Here is a 19,480-nt window from a genome sequence, read left to right as displayed (position 1 = left end):
CATGTGCAGCTGAAAAGAAGGTGTATTCCTTTTTGTCCCTATTTATTTTTCTCCACATATCAATTAAATCTAATTTTTCTAGGACTTCATTCATCTCTCTTACCTCTTTCTTATTCATTTTTTGGTTTGATTTATCTGGATCTGAAAGAGGAATATTTAGATCTCCCACTATTATGGTTTTACTATCTATTTCCTTCTTGAGCTCTGCCAGTTTCTCCTTTATGAATTTGGTTGCTATACCACTTGGTACATATATATTGAGCAGTGTTATTTCCTCATTGTTTATACTGCCTTTAATCAGGATGTAATGACCTTCCCTGTCTTTTTTAATCATATCTATTTTTACTTTGGCTTTGTCAGAAATCATAATAGCCACTCCTGCCTTCTTTTTCTCATTTGATGCCCAAAAGATTTTGCTCATATTCTTAACCTTGAACTTGTGTGTGTCTACCCGCCTAATATGTGTTTCTTTTAGTCAACCTATGGTAGGATTTTGGTTTCTGATCCACTCTGCTATTTGCTTCTGTTTTATGAGTGAATTCATCCCGTTCACATTCAGAGTTACAATTGTTAGTTGTGTATTCACTGACATTTTTGTATCCTCCCCTAGACCCACTCCTTCTTATTACACTATTTTCTTTTACACCAGTGGTTTGCTTTGAGCCAGTATCCCTTATCCCCTCCCTTGATTGACTTCCCTTTCTGTCCCCTCCCTTGTTGTTCCCCTCTTTTAGTTTTTTTAAAGACCAAATGAATACTCTCCCCTCTATTCTCCCCTCCCTTTTTTGGCCTCCCCACTCCCCTGCTCCCTTTGGTTTATCCCTTCTGACTTTCTCAGTAGGGTTAGATAGAGATTTTTATCCCGATGGATAATAAAGCTACTCTTCCTTCTCCGGGTTGATTACACTGAGAGTAAGGTTTGATTATGCTCTCTTCCTCTCCTTCTTATGATATTATTCATCCCCTCCCCTTCCCATGCCCTCTTTGTGTGTAATAGAATATCTTATTTTTCTTATTTACTCGGATTTTTCTTGGTGTCCCCTACTATTCCACCCTCTTTCCCACCCCCCATGTCTTCTTAGACCATTTAGTATCCTGTCCTCTCCCTATGAATTATTCTTCTGGTTGCTATAATAGTGAATATTATAATAGTGTATAGAGTTCACTACAGAGAATTATACATAGCATTTCTCCACCTAGTAATACAGATAATTAGATCTTATTTATGCCCTTAAAGAGTCAAGCTTAAAAGACTAAGAGTTTTCTTTCTTTTCCCTCTGTTTCTTATTTACCTTTTCATCTTTCTCTTGATATTTGTGGTTGAGTGTCAAACTTTCAATTTAGTCCCGGTCTCTTTTGTGCAAAAACTTGGAATTCTTCAATTTTGTTGAATGCCCATACTTTCCCCTGGAAGTATATGGTTAGTTTCGCTGGGTAGTTGATTCGTGGCTGAAGGCCCAGCTCTCTTGCCTTTCTGAATATTGTATTCCAAGCCTTGCGGTCTTTTAGTGTTGAGGCTGCCAGATCCTGTGTGATCCTTATTGGTGCTCCTTGATATTTGAATTGTCTCTTTCTGGCTTCTTGTAAGATTTTTTCTTTAACTTGAAAGCTCTTCAATTTCGCTATTATATTTCTGGGTGTTGACTTTTCTGGGTCCAGTGTAGGGGGTGTTCTATGGATCCTTTCAATGTCTATATTGCCCTCTTGTTGTAGAACTTCAGGGCAATTTTGCTGAATAATTTCTTTAATTATGGAGTCCAAGTTTCTATTAATTTCTGCCTTTTCTGGAAGACCAATGATTCTCGAGTTGTCTCTTCTAGACCAGTTTTCTTCGTCTGTCAGTCTCTTATTGAGATATTTTATGTTTCCTTCTATTTTATCTGTCTTTTGACTTTGTTTTATTTGTTCTTGTTGTCTTTAGAGATCATTGGTTTCTAAATGTTCGATTCTAGCCTTTAAGGACTGGTTTTCGGCTTTAATGTTTTGGTTTTCAGCTTTAATGTTTTGGTTTTCAGCTATAATTTTTTGGTTTTCCTTTTCAATCTGGTCATTTTTGGTCTTCAGTTGTCTTCTCTCACTTTCCAGTTGCAAAATTCTGCCTTTTAAACTGTTATTTTCTTGCCAGATTTCTTCCATCTTCCTCAGCATTTCATTTTTAAACTCTTCCATAGCTTGTGACCAGCTTTCATTTTTTGGGGGAGTTTGGATTTTTGTTTTCCCTCCTCTGTTGTCTGGATTTTCTCTGTTTAGAAGTTGTCCAGTGTTCCAGAGTTTCTCTTGATAGTCTTTTTCTTCTGGACTTCCTTATTGCTGGCCATTGTTAGCCCTGCCCCTTTTCAGGTTTGTCTTTGCACTCAGGGTCTGCCTGCGCCTTGCAAGCTCCCGGGGGCTCCGGTCTCCTTGTCCTCGGGGTCAGGTCTCCTGGTAGTTCCCGGTCTGCTCCTCTGCCCGAGGTTCCTTCAGCAGCCTTTGGGGCTGCTTCCACTGCCTCGCTGGGTCTGCATGGGGTCCTCACTGGAGGTCCAAGCCTGGGCTGGAGATCGTTATTCAAGCCTAGGGTGCTGCCTTTGCCTGTGCAGATGCTCTTAGGGCACTGCCTTCACCCACACAGAAGCTAGGGAAAGTCTGTGGGCTGGAGATCTTTATTCCCACCTGAGGCGATGCCCTCAGTGCTTGGGAAAGGCTGTGTTTTAGAGGCCTTTGTTCGGGCCCCAAGGCAGTGCCTTCACCCACGTGGAAGGGGGAAAGTCAGTGTGTGCCCCCAGCCACCTGTGGTCCCTCATCTTGCAGCACACAGGTACAAGCCCCGGGGCTGCTGGTGATTATCTGGTTGCCCCAGTCCTGTTTTCACACTTGTGCGTTGGCGTTGTGCGAGGTGTGGGGGTGGGGGAGGGGCTTCTTCCTCTCGCGTTTTAGTGAGAGCTGTTTCACCCCTTTATAGCGTGGAAATGCCCCGATTCCACATACCTTCAATGCTGCGCCCTGTTGTGGGGTTCCTTCATTCCTCTGGACTCGTTTTTATTTCCCCTTGAGGAGTCCTGTATGCTTTGGTCAGGAGAGATCGAGCAGCTGCTCCTTACTCTGCCGCCATCTTAACTGGAAGTCGACTTATTATGTTTTGAAAGAGATAGGCTATCATTTCAAGAAACATACACACATATACAAATACACACAAATGAATTCATTATTATACTGGAATACACCATTTTTGTTGCTGCTTTTTTATGAGTCAGAGTCAACAAATACTATATGTATTAACAGAATAAATTCTCTCTAACAAAGTGGAATCTTAGGATTTTACAGAAAAAGGGGTCTTTACGTTTCATCTAGTTAAATCACCCTGCCACTACAAGGATACATCTATATATACATAAATATATTTCTGTATCTCTATAGTCCGGCACAATGATCACAGCATGTATTTAACAAATATTTGTTGAATGAAGTGATTTGTTCAATTCAAGGCAAAATGTTCTTAGGTTCTTGACTGTATTGGTTTCAGAGAATCTTAGGTTGATAAATATTTGATTTAGAAGGTGGAACAACCTCTTCCTCTTTAACCCTCTAACTTTGTAGATTCTTCATAATCATAACCTTCTCTAGACACAATTTGGTTTCTCTTAAAAAAAATAGGAACCTTAGGACTAATTAAAATATTCTACACGTGACTTGGTCTATTCATTCTATACTAACTTATTTTTATTGATTTGTACAATTGGATAATAATTCCTCATTGGAAAGATCTAAATTCCTTTATTGCCCATCTTAGAGAGAAAAAAATTAAGAAATATTCTTAACTAAACTAATCGTTCTTTAATCACAGATATGTTTGGACTTAGAATTATGTTTTGCTTGAATCAGTGATTTCCAAATGTGTTCCTTGTTTCCACAATGTGGAGTTCTGTATTCTTTAAAAGGTGTTCTTAAAATAAACTGTGATCACAGAGAACATACACATGCTATCTTCATCATCTAGAAACTCTTGGTCTAACAAAATAATGGTAAATTTTTATGGAGAATGAGAGATCATAGATTTTGAGCAGGATGGGATTTTATAGGTCACTGAGTTACATTCTCTAATTTTATAGATGAAGAACCTGAGGTACAGAGCAGTCACATGGCTTGTCCAGAATCACACAGCTAGCAAATGTTTGATGTAGGATATTAATAGAGTTCTTTCTGACTTCAAGTCCATAATTTTGTTCTTGACACCAATTTTTAAAAAAAAGCAATGTAGAAGAATTTCCCATTCTTGGAAAGTATGGGGAAAATATGTTAGGTCATTGGAATAAATATTACTGCTTCAGGTATTCCAGATAGCATTTCCTTTCATCCCTCACACCTAGCACAGACTCATTAAAAAGTTTTTCTCAACATATTTTTTACATAACTTACATTTCCCTGTATCTCTCTCTTCCCATCCTTACCAGAGTAGTTGTCCCTTATAACAAAGAATAAAGCAATAACAGCATCAACAATGACAGCAACAACAAAAAAGCAGTTTAGCAGTCCCACCTTGTATGCACACCCCTAGATTCCTACCTTTGCAAAGAGGGTAAGCATATTCCTTCTCATAACTGTTCTGTGAGGCCATGTTTGGGCATTATAATTATACACCATTCAATTTCAATTTTTGCTGCTTTATCTATTTACATAATTTCAGTTATTGGGTAGATTTTTCTGGTTCTCTTTCTTCTATCGGTCTTTCCATGCTTCTCTGAATTAATGGTATTCATTATTTCTTCAATGCAATTATATTCTGTTACAGTCATGTATCACAGTTTGTTTAGCCATTCCTTAATTGATATGTGCCTATTGCACATTGTTTCCATTGCTTCTAGCACAGAATCTTCCACATAGATAATTGCTGACAGATTATCACTTCCTTTATTGGTAAAAGAGTTACATGCTGAGAATAATTATAAATAGAGTAAATAAGAAAAGTCCTTGGACAGCAAAATGAAAGGTTTATTGGAAAGGCTATATTGAAGCATGGTACTCTTCTAGTACAAAATTTTCACCATATTCTCATCGCCTATCTAATAAAGCAAAACTTCCCTGATCCCATCATTTAAAGTTCTCCAAAATTGGGTTCTAACCTAACTTTCCAATCTTAATTCACTCCTTTTTTCATCTTTGTGTTTTTGCTTATAATGTCTTCCATGCACAGAATGAATTCCCTTCTACTTTTCTTCCTTCTTTTAAAAACCTATTTCAGGTACCATCATTGTATATTAACATTTACAGTGTAATCCCATACCCAAGTATCACGCACCCCCCTCCACATCTCTTATTTCCTTCTTCTTCTATTTCTGTCTTGCGTAACTGAATTTATGTATATATGTATATATTCAGTGAGGTTCAAGTATTGCCCACTACCCAGCCATGTTCACATACCCTGTAGATTCACTTCTTTGTATGCTTCTTTTATGTGAGAAAAATTTTCTCCATTCTATATCTCCCTTCCTCCTTTTCCCAGTGTATCCCTCTTTCTCATGCCTTCTTTTTGGGGGGATTATGCTACATAATTAACTCACACTCATACCTTCTATCTGTGTAAACTCCTTCTAGCTGCCCAAATAATGATAAGGTTTGGGGGAATTACATATTACATCTTCCCAAATGGGATTATACTCAGTTTTTATGGGTGTTTTATTGGTTGCAATCCTAGCTCCTTTGCTTTTGGAAATATTATCTTATCCTTTAATGTGGTATATGATAGATCTTTTGCCTTTCTAATTGTGGCTCCATGGTATTTGAATTGTTTCTTTCTGACTACTTGCAATATTTTTCCTTGACCCAGGAGCTCTGGAATTTGGCTATAATATTTCTGGGAGTTTTCATTTTGGGATCTCTTTCAGGAGGTAACTTGTGAATTCTTTCATTTTCTAATTTGTGTTCTGAATCTAAAATATCAAAGCAATTTTCCTTGACAATTTCTTAAAATATGTGTGATCATAGCTTTCAGGTAGTCTGGAGTAGTTAGAGAGCACAGTGGAGTTCAAATCTGAGTTCAAACATTTAACTAATTGTGTGACTCTGGGCAAGTCCCTGAACTCTGTTTTCTTCAGTCTCCTTATCTGTAAAGTGAGCCACATAAGGAAATGGCAAACTATTCTAGAATCTTTGCCAAGAAAACCCCAAATGGAATCACAAAGTGTTGGACATGAATGAAAAATGACTGAAGAAAAACAACAATTCAGGTAGTCCTATAATTCCTAAATTATTTCTCTTGATTTATTCTTCAGGTCAGTTGTTTTTATGATGAAATATTTCACATTTTCTTCTATTTTTCATTCTTTTGGCTTTATTTTATTATTTTTTGATGTCTCATAGAGTCATTAGCTTCCACTTGCACAATGCTAATTTTTAATGCATACTTTTATATTTCTTTTTCCCATTTGGTCAATTCTGCTTTTTAAGAAGTTTTTTCTTCATTGAGTTTTTGTATCTCCTTTTCCACTTGACCATGTCTGCTTTGAAGGTATTATTTTCTTTAATATATTTAATTTCTTTTACCAAACTGTAAATTATCATTTCACAATTTTCTTATATTTTTTCTTTCCCCAATTTTCTCTCTATGATTCCTTTACTTTAACTCTTCCCAGAATTCTTGTTGTGTTTGGATCCAATTAGCATTTTTCTTTGAGTGTTTTTTGGTATCTATTTCCACATCGTTGTCTTCTGAGTTTATATCTTAGTCTACCCTGCCACTGCAGTAACTTTTTATTGCCAAATGATCTTTTTGTTGTTTGCCTATTTTCCACTCCATTTCTTGACTTTGAACTTCATGTTCATTTTGGGTTCTGCTCAACATGGGATGGGGAAGAACTTTCTCAAGATTCAGGTTTTTTGTCCTGCTTTTTTCAGAGCTAATTATAAGGGGTTCTGCAAGTTTTTTAACCTCCTAAGGTGATATATTCCTGGGAGAGATGTGTTCACTGATCTCCTGTTCTGTGCTCTGGTCTTTACCAAGGAAGGATCCTTGGTTTCCTATAGCCACAAGAAATAGTGATCCTCTATGCTTTAGAACTATGACCAGGGCTCCTACTTCCTTGTGACCAAACGCACTCCTTTCTGCCCTAGAACTGCACCCCAGAACTTGTTTTGGGGAATAGAGTTGCTAGCCAGCACCAGTTGTACCTAAAGCAAGAAAAGGATTCCCTGTTTAACCAGTTGTTCAACTCTCTTACTGTGTATCTGGGTTGAAAGATCCCAAAGCTACTGCTGCTACAGTAACTGCCATTGCTGCAACCTCATATGTGGTCTCCAAGCAGACCTCCTCCAGTGTCACAGACTTTTCCTAATGACCTCTTAAGTTTTTCTAGATTGAAAAAATGACTTACTGCAACCATTTTTGGCTCTGCTGCTCCACCATTTGATTTGAGGTATGATTTTAAGGTTTTTGTAGGTAAATGTTGATAGAGTTCAGCTGGGTGGTTACTTTCAGTCCATCAACTTATCCATTACCTCTCAATGATTTTCCCCCACTTCCACTTCTGGAGTGAAAACTTTTAAGATCCATTGAGGCCTATCTCTTATTCTTCTCTAATGGAGTATCTACAGGTACTGGATAGAAAGATGGAGATCATCCACTCTCCACTCCACAAAAATTTTGTTTATTTTCCTATCTAACTAAGTGGGCCTGTTATTTTTTAGGGTCTCTATCATAAACTCAAAATCCAAAAGTAACTGAGCAAAGAAAAAAATGTTTTACCTGTTTACATCTGGTTCCTTCCCTCCCCCTACCACAAATAGTATAATGAGATATGGGTTGCTGATAATGGGAGATAGAGGAAGATGTGGAAAGAGGAAACTGATGACAGATATGCTGAAGTGTTATACCAACTTCCTGGCTGACTTCACAGTGTTGCTTAGCATCAGTTCTGTTTACTTCTGATGAGGCAGGGGTAGAAAAAAATATGCCAGGAGATATGTTTGTCATATGGTTGAAAACTGGAACCAGTTCTGCTTCTTGAATTTTGAAAGTTTATTTTTCCCTTCAAAACATGGCTAACTTCAAATAAAGGAGAGTGATTTCCAGAAGATAGGCTAATCAAGATATTACTGTTGTAACTAAATAAGATCATCACATTTCAGAGTGGAACACTAGTGAAAAATAATTATTAGTCCATAATTTTTGCCCATTTCCATACTATTTATCCTAGTAAATAAAAAAAAAAACTTAAAGAAGAATTTTATGGATTTCTCAATTTTCCTTGTATTTTGATTACTATCTTTCTTTTCCCCTTTGTTTTCTCTCTTCAAAAAAGATTGAATTTCTCTACCTCTGAAATGATTTATTTTTCCTTGTGTCATCAAAAGAAATCAAATGAAAATATTTTAGTGACCTCTAAAATCTCTTTCCTAAATTTTAATCTTGTTTTTACTGACAGTTTCATAGGTATAAACAGTTTTTTTTTGGTCTAGGGAAGTCTGAGTCAGTTAACATGCATTTGTTAAGTGCTTATCATGTGCCAGACCTTGGGCTAGACCATTCTGTTGGAAATCAATAACCAGTTTCATTAATAATAACATGTTTCTATGGTAGAAAGTTTTATTTATCCTGGAATCTCATCATGAACTTAGCTTACTATTGTTATTAAATTTGATGTATTTTTTTGAAACTTCAGTTAATTGCCACATCAACACAATACGGTGGGCACCTTGCTCACATAGCTTCATAATCTATTATCAAAATATAATAAAGACAAACAACCAAAAAGAAGTTTCATAGTCTACTGATAGGGAAAAAATGTTACATTGATCCTATAGGAAGTATTTGGGGAGCCAAGGTAGGCACAGAGTACAGTTTTCGTTGATTCTTTTCAACTATATATGAGAAGAGTTCTTAGTCTATTAATATTAAATAAGCTTGATGTCTCCCTACCTCAATACGTATTTATGTGAATATGAATAGTCTTAGAGAAATTATATTCTTATTTTAAAACAACATATAACATTGGGAATTAGGTATAGTTGACTCTTAGTTATTCATATCTGAAATTTTATTCTGTGGGTTATTTGTGAGAATTTTTTAAATTTCACATTTTTCTATTTCTCCTAGGAATTGTGCTTCAGGGCTTTTTTAGATACTAGGGAATATGTACATATTTAAAAAATGTTAGCAAACTAATAATAATTAGAACCATAAACTTACAAAATTTGCATATATATTCTAAAACCAAATAGAATTACTTTTGAATTATCTATTATATCTGAATATGCCTTGAGTTTTTCTCATCTCAGTGCCTTTAGTACTCTTCTGGGTCATTCAAATCTTACTTCTTTATTAAGACCCAGATCAAATTCTAACTCTTCTAAGAAACCTTGCTTTGATCATGCTAATATGATTTTCTTTTTCCTCTTCACAATCTTTTCTCTGCTGGGACTAACTGAGGCTGGTCTGGATTGAAATGAAAGGAGACACTTGTAGCTCATGGAACATTAAGAAAATGAAGTGTGCTTAGCAATTACATGGAAATGATATTAAGTAAGGATATCACATTCATTCATGTGGGCATAGTTTCTTTGCCTCCACATTTACCACGGTGGCATGCATGGTCAAAAGGTTGTATTAGGCCTGGAGAGCCCCTAATTCCTCTGGCACTGGGCTTTTATACAAAGGTGTCTCGAAAGCTATGCCAATAGTTCAAGCCTTAGTTCCTAAACTAATTAAGTGTCAAAACTGGTTTTATTGCTATGTAAGAGAGAAAAAAAGCCTAGCCCATGGATTTTTCTTCTACCATAGTCCCCACCCTTTGGTGGGAAGGCCTTAAGAGCCTTGTAGGGTACCCACCACCACTTCAATAGTTAATAGTATTGGAAAACTCTGATTTGAGGGCTCTGAGAAGCCTTGCCTCAGTGGAAATGAATCTTAATGTAGGTAAAAGAAAATCAGAAAGAAAAGCAAAATAAAATAAGGAACATAATGAACCTTTCAAAGAGCACAGTCCAAGTGGAGGTGGGAGGCAGGGAAGGTGTGATGTCAGGAGAAGTGCACAGAGGGTCTCCAGATGTAAAGGGATAATGATGAGCTAAAGGTCTAAAATCCAGATGTGAGGTGATGAGAGTTTGCACCAGGCTGTTGCCAGTGTCAAAGGACTTGGCAACAGAGTGGCTTTGAGGTGGGGATGGGGGGGCCAAGGAGGGAGAGGGAGGGAAAGGGAAGTGAGGATAATACCCTGGTGGTGTACCTGGCAGACTGTGAAGATTGATGTATCTTCAACAATGATATGGAATTTAGGAAAAAAGAAATATATAGGGGGAAAGATAATGAGTTTGGATTTGGACTTGGTAAGTTTAAGATATCTAGGTACATCCAGAATGAAGTTTCCCAATAGATAGCTTCACCTCTGTGTGGTTAGAAAGTAAGGCATCTTCCTACAATTTTACCTTTTGTTCCCCCAAGACTGCTTGTTCCCTTGTCCACTGACCACTCGATAGTTTAGTGATAGGAGTGTAGAGGGACCTCCCCATTTCTAGATTACAGCAAAGAAATAGTTTTTATTTCCTCTATTAATGCCTATGAATTTCCCTTTCTGTTGGGTCTTCGTGTCTCTCCTACTGTCCTTTGCTGGAGCTGTGCTTGTCCTAACAAGTACACATTCCTTTTTTCCTCTTTGATTTATTTAATCTTATTAACAAAGAAATTCCACTTGTTTCTAGTTAGGTATAGCTGAGGGATCCAGGAATTTCTACCTCTCAAACTCAAGGCTTCTTCCATGGTTAAGGATGGCCACACTCATCTCTGTTTAGACAGAGAGGGAAAAAAGCAAAAAAAAAATATATACAAATCTTAGGTTCATCTAAGCCACTATACATGCTCTAGCTGCCATGTGTAATTAGTCTTTGTTTCTGCTAGGGTGGATAAAAGGACCTTGGGCCCTCACCAAATCACTGTGGTGGAAGTCTCAGAAAGAGAAAGTTATATACCCCATGTTTAGGAGTGAAATTAGAACATATCTTTCCTTCAATTTGGTCATACTCACCCCTCATCCTTAGCAAATTAATGGTTGTATTTGCCATATCTTTCTGTATATTCAGTTTTGGACATTTTTCTAGGTTTATGGGGCAATTAAAAACATTATCCTTTCCAGATGTTCAGCTAGTACTTGTATTAAAGTCTCAAAATTCATATGATACAGTTCTTAAGGACCTCCTAAAAATAATATTATGTCCCAAGCAGTCTATTTAGTACAGATCTTAGAAAGTTCCACAATGAGCAGTGAGAGCTTGGGGCCTTTGATAACTGTGGGCTTTGAGATCACAGTCATCCACAAATGGAAAGTTTTCCAAATTGAAATGATATTTTATAGTATTTTTCACAGAGAAGATTCATGAATGTCTCTCACTGATGAATTCATGGGAACCATTTACTTGCTAATTTGCTCCCACACCTCCTAGCCAGTGGAATCCTTCATACTGTTCCTCTGAGAAAGACTTATGATATGCAACTAGAAGCCTGGCTGGAAACTTAGCATCCACAATATGGGCAAGGCATATCAGGGCATTTAATAATCTAAGGGACCCTCTTTCCACCTCTTACACTATGAGGTCAGCCATGAGGTCATTCTAAACCAGCTTGCTATGTATTGCAAATTTTCTACGTCAGATCTAGTTCAGGCTGATCTGGTATTTTCAGCTCAGTATTGTAACTAAACTTTTAGCAAAAATAAATCTTTTTAGCAAGCACATGGAAAGGACTTTTGACAAGGATATGTGTGGGTACAGCTTCCTTGCCTCTGCATTTGCAATGGGAATGTACCTGACCAGCAAGGTATGACATGACCTTGCTCCTTGTCCTGGCTTAGGTGAACAAGAAACTATATAAGTAGTTTGAGCATAGAGAATGATTTTATTTCATTTTAGGAAAAAAATTATTTCAGTGTCTGTGGAGATATTGTTCCTACCATAGACTTTTGTCACACTTATAGTTTGTAATGTTGACTGAGTACTTTTTATGTGGTATTTTATACTGTTAGTTATCTTTTTCATATATGAATATGTATGTGTATTTTGCTTTAATAAAAATAAGATAAAATCTACTTTGAAGCTATTTTTTAGTGTATAGAACAGGAGAAGCAACACTGTCTATTATTTATGCAAGACATTTTATAAATGTTAGTTAAATTGAGTTGATTTGAATTAAGGTTTTTTTTGCATTTTTTTCTTTCTCAATACTAGAGAGCAAAATTGTTTGACCTATATTTTCTTTATAAGTAGAAAAATTACCTTAAATTTCAATTCGTATTTGACCTTCACTTCTTTATATTTGCATTACCAATCATTTGTTCTCATTTCGTTTCTCAGATGGAGTTTGTCATTGTAGAATCATGTTTTTTTAATCCTTCTTTTTTTGATATGCAGACTACATATTTGCTTTTACAATTCCTATTTCTTTTCTAAGACATTCAAGAACATCTGCTGTGGTTCTATGCTCTTGGGAATCTACAAGATTCTGTGTCTCATCTGGTTTTGATTCATTTTTTAAAATTACAATATTTATCCTTAGATTTCCAAACTCATTTAGCTTATATGGAGGGTTTTATTTCATTCTGTTATTCATATCTTCTGGGTTAGTTTATCAGCTTATGTTCAGTGTCCTTCCAATTATCTTTGATAATGTCCTTTTTGGCTATATTTCCCTACTGTTCACTTTTTGACTCCTTCTCATTTGATTGGGCCTACTCAAAGCTGGAAAGATATCACCTAATGATGACTCCCCAAATTAGAGTTTCTGGGAAAAAATAGCCATTTTTGATGAAAAAATTGATCCATGCATACAAAATATAATTGCTGGTTCATTTTAACTTATGTCAGTTCATAAAAGTCCATCAAAAAAGTTATAATTGTATTCCAATTGCTTTCTCATTTTCTTTCAGAACTCTTGAGGTTTCTGTGAGTTTGAATGAAGGAAAATCTGTTCTCTACAGCTCATTGACAGTCACAGCTACACAATGTGTAAGTAAATAAGAGAATATTGTAGAGGTTACATTTTGGGATCTGAATATTATGCTAAATTCATCAAGTTCTGGCACATTTCAAAGCCAACTAAATTAGATGTAAAATTACTCTAAATTTGGCCAACCTGTCCATACAGAAAAAAAGCAAGTTCATTTAGAATGCCTATTGTCCAAATAGTGATGCATTGTTGTATGGCTAAGCAATACTCCAAAAAAGAGGTAAAGGAAGGAAAAGCAATTGCTAAGCACCTATAATGTGACAAATACTGTGCACACTGAAAATTGACAAAGAACTAAGCCAGAATTGAACTTAAAGAGAATACAGTTACATTTGGAAAGTTTTGCACTGTTTTTAATGAGATGAACTGTCTCTTTGAAAGAAAAGCTCAACTTTTTAATCTTCTTTTTTCACCCTATTCTCTAGCTTTCCTGCCTTCCTACCTTCACACAGCATATCTCCCATTCCTGGAATGCTCTCCTTCCTCATCTGATTTTAGAAACCTCTTGAAACAACTCTAGTGAAAACTCTCATTACTACATAATTAGACTACTGCTTTAGCCTTCCTACTTCAAGAACTTGGTCTTCCTACTTCAAGAACTTCCCTACTTTCTTCCATCTACCATTCAACTACCAAACTGAATTTCCTATAGTGCAGGTCTTCCACTCCAATTCCTCCCTAGTCAATAAACTCCAAAGACTCCCTATGGCCTCCAAGAACAAATATAAAATCTTTTGATTATTTTTTTTAAACCCTTAACTTCTGTGTATTGGCTCCTAGGTGGAAGAGTGGTAAGGGTAGGCAATGGGGGTCAAGTGACTTGCCCAGGGTCACACAGCTGGGAAGTGTCTGAGGCCGGATTTGAACCTTGGACCTTCTGTCTCTAGGCCTGACTCTCAATCCACTGAGCTACCCAGCTGTCCCCTTTTGATTAGTTTTTAAAGCCCTTCATAACCTTTGTCCTATCTTTTCAGTCTTCTTATATGATCTTCTCTGTGTATTCTGGGATCCAATGATAATTGCTGCTTTTTTGTTCCTCTCTCAAAACACTCCATCATTTCTTGCCTCTTCATTTTCACTAGCAATCTCCCATTCCTGCAATAATCTGTTTTCTCTCCTTTACCTCCAGGATTCTCTGGCTTCATTCAAATGTCACCTAAAAGCCTGCCTTCTAAAAGAATCCTTTTCTCAAACCTTTGACAGAGCCTTGCTCTGAAATTATCTCCAATTTATCCCTAATTTATCTTGCAGGTACATAGATGTTTGAAAGTTGTCTCTGTATTTAGACTGTAATCTCCTGGAGACTGATTGTTGTTCCATTTCTTTGTAGCCCTAGTATATCTATAATGCTTCAAATATTCTAGGTTCTTAGTAAAAACTTACTATGAGTCAGATAGGTTTAGATTCATTTTAAAAATTAAGAATCTCCTTTACTTTAGCCTCAGTCACACTCAGGGAAGATCATACTGATTACTCATAAATATTTCACTACCATGGTTAGAATCAAACATTCCACTATTTTATGAAATATTTCACTCTTCCTGAACCTATTTGTCCCTACCAGTATAACTTCCTGTCCTTTTATCCCTTAATATTATCTCAGGCTCCCACTTCGCTTCATTCTTAATCTTGAATATCACAGTAATCCCAATCACTGAATCTTAACCCTTGATTAGCCTATTCAGCTCCACACTTTCCTTTCTCTTGGACTCCATGCTCCTTTCCTTTTACTGTCTGTACTTTAACAAATCCCTGTCCTAAATTATTCTTACTGCCCATCTCCTCCATGCCTTCTCCTAGTCTGCCGCATGAAGCGGGAGGAAGTCAATGTAACTGAGCTGATTGGTTCCAATTTAACCTTAACTAGACCATCATTATAGAAATAATTTCCTTTTATTCCTTTCCCTACTTCCCCCAAAAAGCTGTTCAAAACCTATTCTATCCTCCAGCCTTTCATAGCTTCCTCTCCCTTCACTTTTCAGCTGAGGTCTTGGTCTCATCACAGAGTCATTTAATGTGAGTTTCCTGTTCTTCCCTTCTTTTTTATCTCAAAACTTGTTATAATTCCATATTATTTCCTCTTTTTCTATAATCATTTGCTCAGGTCAACCCTTCTACATGTATTTTTTTAAACTCTTACCTTCTGTCTTAGAATCAATCCTGTGTATTGATTCCAAGGCAGAAGAGGAGTCAATGAGGGTCAAGTGACCTGCCCAGGGTCACAGAGGTAGGCAGTATTTGAGCACAGATTTGAACTGTGGACCTCCCAGCTCTTGACCTAGCTCTCAATCCTACTGAACTAACCCCTTCTCATCATTGTTCTTGATCTCTTTTCCTCACATCTTCTCCAGAATATCCCCCATCTTCTTTGTCTTTTTCCAATTCTCCCTTCCATTTCCTTCCCTACCACTTCAAATATGACTAAATCTTCCCCTCTGAAAAGAAAAATCAAACTCTACCAAGGAGGTTGTTTCAATTTTTAAAAAAAAATTTGTATCCCCAGTAAATACTTAATAAAATGTTTGTTGGTTAATTGATTCAAGGCCTAGGGTATTTATATTTAGTCATTCTAGTTATGCATTTAAGACAGTTCTCTCCTTTAGCACTTTTTTTTTAAACCCTTGTACTTCGGTGTATTGTCTCATAGGTGGAAGATTGGTAAGGGTGGGCAATGGGGGTCAAGTGACTTGCCCAGGGTCACACAGCTGGGAAGTGGCTGAGGCCGGGTTTGAACCTAGGACGTCCTGTCTCTAGGCCTGACTCTCACTCCACTGAGCTACCCAGCTGCCCCTCCTTTAGCACTTTTATATCATTACATAACAGAACCAGAAAAGGAGAACAAAAATGACTTGTCCCAGGATTAGGATCCAGATCTCCAGGCATCCAATTTAGGGGTGCTTCATTACCTCTTAATGTCATTCAAATAGCATGAAAAATATCTTTTTTTGTAAGAAAACACTTCTTTTCTGCTAGTTTTATGGGTACATAACTACAGGTGATTAAGATACCAGGAGGCTAGAATGAACCCAGATCAGTGAAATCCAGTGTTTTCTTTCATGAGTATTTGTTTTCTGCTGGATGTAAATTTGAGGTATTTTAATTACAGGAAGTGCTGTTTCCCTTTTGTACACTGTTCTTTTCCATCTCCATTGATTTGTGGATGTTGTTGTTTTCTACATGAATTATAATGGATTTAACTTAGCAGTTTTATGTGCTGACTTGCCTAAGCATGTTGAAAGCAAAGGGCTGACTTAAAAAGTGTTTTTCTTTTAGGTTTTTTTTTTCAATGTTGCTAACATTTTGTTTTTCTATTTCAAACATTTCTACAATTGAGTGATCTCACCTGAAAGTGCATGGAATATTCCACATCTATAGTCTTTTATGTTTTAAATTGTCTTTAATGCATAGAAATCCATTTTCTCTCCCTCCCCTCCCCTACCCCCCAAAAAAGAGAAATGAAAAATGAATTATTTATAACAAATCCACATAGTCAAGCAAAACAAAATCCCTTATTGCTGCATATAAAAATCCTCATGTTTCATTCTGTACTTTTTCTGTAAGGCATAGTATGCTTTATCATCAGTTCTTTGGAATGATGAACAGACTTTGCATTGCTCATAGTTCTTAAAGTTTTCAAAATTGTTTCTCTTTTTAGTCTGGTGGTGTTATCTTGTGAATTGTTTCCCTGGATCTGCTAACTTCATTCTTTATCAGTTCATAAGTTTTCAAAATTATGATACTGATGTTATAGTGTACATTGTTCCTTTGATTCTTCTTACTTCATTTTGTATCAGTTCTTGCAAGCCTTTCCATGTCTCTTTGAATAATCTATTTTCTCTTTTCTTATAGCACAATAATATATTATCATATCCTGAATAAATTTTGTTATATGAATGTGTTGAATTCATTTTCCTGTTGTCTGATTTTGGCCACACCCACAAGAAATAGAAAAACTTGGGGGAAGGGACTGATGTAGTGAATGGACAGTTTTTCCACATTACTAAATTTAAGTGACTTTCAACTTGACCAAAGTCTGACTATGCATAGTATCCTGGACCTTAAACTTGAAGGGACTGATAAAGGAGGATGGAAGGATTGCATGTGATACAGGAAAGTCCATCCTAGATTAGAGGAGAGACTTAGTAAAATTTTCCTCCAGAACTACTTACTGAGAATTAGAGTTGAATGATATAAAACATGGCAATGATATAGGTGATGCTGACCCAGAAAGAGCTGGAAGGAGAGATGATAAAGTCCTCTCCTTCCACTTTTCCATAATCCCTTTTTGCTCTCCTGTCCTGTTCTTGCTAGTTGAAAAGGGCAGCTTAGTATTTGCACTCAGATTTTTTTTTTCTTTAATGTTCACTTTCACTTCCAAGTGTTCAAACTCTTGCATCATGTCTTCCAGGAATTCTCACTAAATTTGTGCCCAGACTGTTTTTTTCCCTTCCAAGCTTTACTTATAGATGTTCTAATGCCATCCTCCCCCACTCCCCCCCCCCACATTTGTATCTGTCATCATTATCACCATAATAGCATTTTATGATGGGATTTTTTTTTCATTCTTCCAGCCTTAATTCCCAACTTGCCTTGTTTGGTTTTGTTTCTATGCCCTTGTTTTTGCTACTGCATTCTCTGGTTATTGAGAACTGTGTTTTTGAAGGATTATGGGGACAAGTCATGCTGGAAACCTACTATCTTTCAATGCTCCCAAAGCTATCTGATCAAGGGCTAATTAAGACTCTTCTAATCTGAGCTTACTTTATAAGCTCTTGAACTAGTGTTGAGTCATACAAATACGGTCTTGCTCTTAGCTGGATCTTGTCCCTTTTTAGCTTTCAGACAGACCTGGAGCCTGGATCTGAGACCTTGCCCCACTCCAGGGCACAGTCATAACAACCGCTTGCTTCTGTTCATTGACCAGTACACATCCTGGTCTGTACAGGGTCTGAAATCCACCAAAATGATTTTCCTTGTTTGGTATTTTCTCCCTCTCTGCTGTATTTAGGACCTCTTATTGCCCCATTGTGGAGGCCAAAATCCTTAGCTTTTCTAGCTAAACTGACCTCATGCTTTATAGCCCCTCTGTCTCCCTATGCAGACTTGGGCTAGGGAGTAAAAACAAAAAACAACAAAAAAAGTCCTTTGATTTTTTCCTTGGATTTCCTGATTAAGACTTAGTGTTATCCATTTTCTAGGTCTTTGTGGAGTAATTGCAAAGGTTATCTGAGCTATATTGCTTCCTCCTATTGTGCCAGCTTAGCCAGTTTTCTCAAAGGTATTATTGTTTGTTAGCAAAATTTTCCCAATTACTTTTTTTTTTAAAATATTTTTTTTAACCCTTAATTTTTGGTGTATTGTCTTATAGGTGGAAGAGTGGTAAGGGTGGGCAATGGGGGTCAAGTGACTTGCCCACGGTCACACAGCTGGGAAGTGTCTGAGGCCGGGTTTGAACCTAGGACCTCCTGTCTCTAGGCCTGACTCTCACTCCACTGAGCTACCCAGCTGCCCCCCCAATTACTTTTCACTCTCTAATTTGTTAGAAAGTTGATTCTGTCTCATTCATTTGCACTTAGATTTTTCATGCCTGTTTCAGAAATCATTATCATAAAATGAACTGATATTTCATCTTGTCTCTCCTTTCTTGCATTCCATGTTATACTTTGTATAATGTATAAATAGGGGTTTTTGGATACATTTTTGACTCCCTTCTAGACCATAATTTTTTTAACTTCAAATACTATGCCTTCTTTTATTTATTTCTCTCTCTGTCTCTCTCTCTCTGTCTCTCTCTCTCTGTCTCTCTCTCTCTCTCTCTCTCTCTCTCTCTCTCTCTCTCTCTCTCTCTCTCAATATCTTGTTGCTAGTGAGTGTTCAATAAATATTTTTGTAATGAAGATATACACCAGATGTCTCCATATTGACTTCTGTTTTTATCCTATAATCATGGTGAATTGCTAGCTGCTATATTTTCATGACCAGGCCTGGTTGGTTTGATTTTCTTTTACATTTTCTACATATGATTTAGAAGATCTTTGGTTCATACAAGAAGAAAAAATTAAATTCTGAAAGTTATAACAGAGTTAAGTCCTCTGATTTCATTTCCTTATTTAAAAAGCCTGGATTTTTAGAAAAAGGGAAATGCAAAAGTGCTCATAGCTTTGAAAACCTTCAATTTTGTTTCTGTTCTCTTATTTATATTTAAGAAATTAAATAGAAAAATAATTCTGTATTTGAATGTTCAATGCAATTCAGCTTCACCAACATTAAAACATTAAACTTTTACTATTAGTTGTTTGTATAAATGAAGCCCTGAGAAATTTAGAGACTTTGCTAATACCAATAACAAATTTTGTCACAGAGCAATAATGAACATTTATGTCCTATTCTTGAATATATATTCTTAAGATATTTTCTCTTTTTTTTAAATAATTTTTTATTTTTAGAAAAAATTTCCCTGGTTACATAAGTCATGTTTTTACTTTACCCTTCACCCCCTTCACCCCCCCCTCCCCC

General features: G+C 36.6%; 1 protein-coding gene across 1 annotated transcript in view; it reads left to right on the top strand.

Moving 5' to 3' along the window:
- ANTXR2 (ANTXR cell adhesion molecule 2) overlaps nucleotides 1-19,480 on the top strand; it is a 255,604-nt gene that overhangs the window by 106,785 nt on the left and 129,339 nt on the right. Inside the window, exon 10 of the mRNA XM_044681488.1 lies at nucleotides 12,885-12,963. Coding sequence (XP_044537423.1) covers nucleotides 12,885-12,963 — 79 coding nt within the window. The remainder of the gene's footprint in view (nucleotides 1-12,884; nucleotides 12,964-19,480) is intronic.

This window comes from Gracilinanus agilis, chromosome 6 (assembly GCF_016433145.1).
Source record: "Gracilinanus agilis isolate LMUSP501 chromosome 6, AgileGrace, whole genome shotgun sequence".
Classification (NCBI taxonomy): domain Eukaryota; kingdom Metazoa; phylum Chordata; class Mammalia; order Didelphimorphia; family Didelphidae; genus Gracilinanus; species Gracilinanus agilis.
The sequence above is the reverse complement of the archived record's forward strand: the minus strand, read 5'-3'. Positions and strand labels throughout refer to the sequence as shown.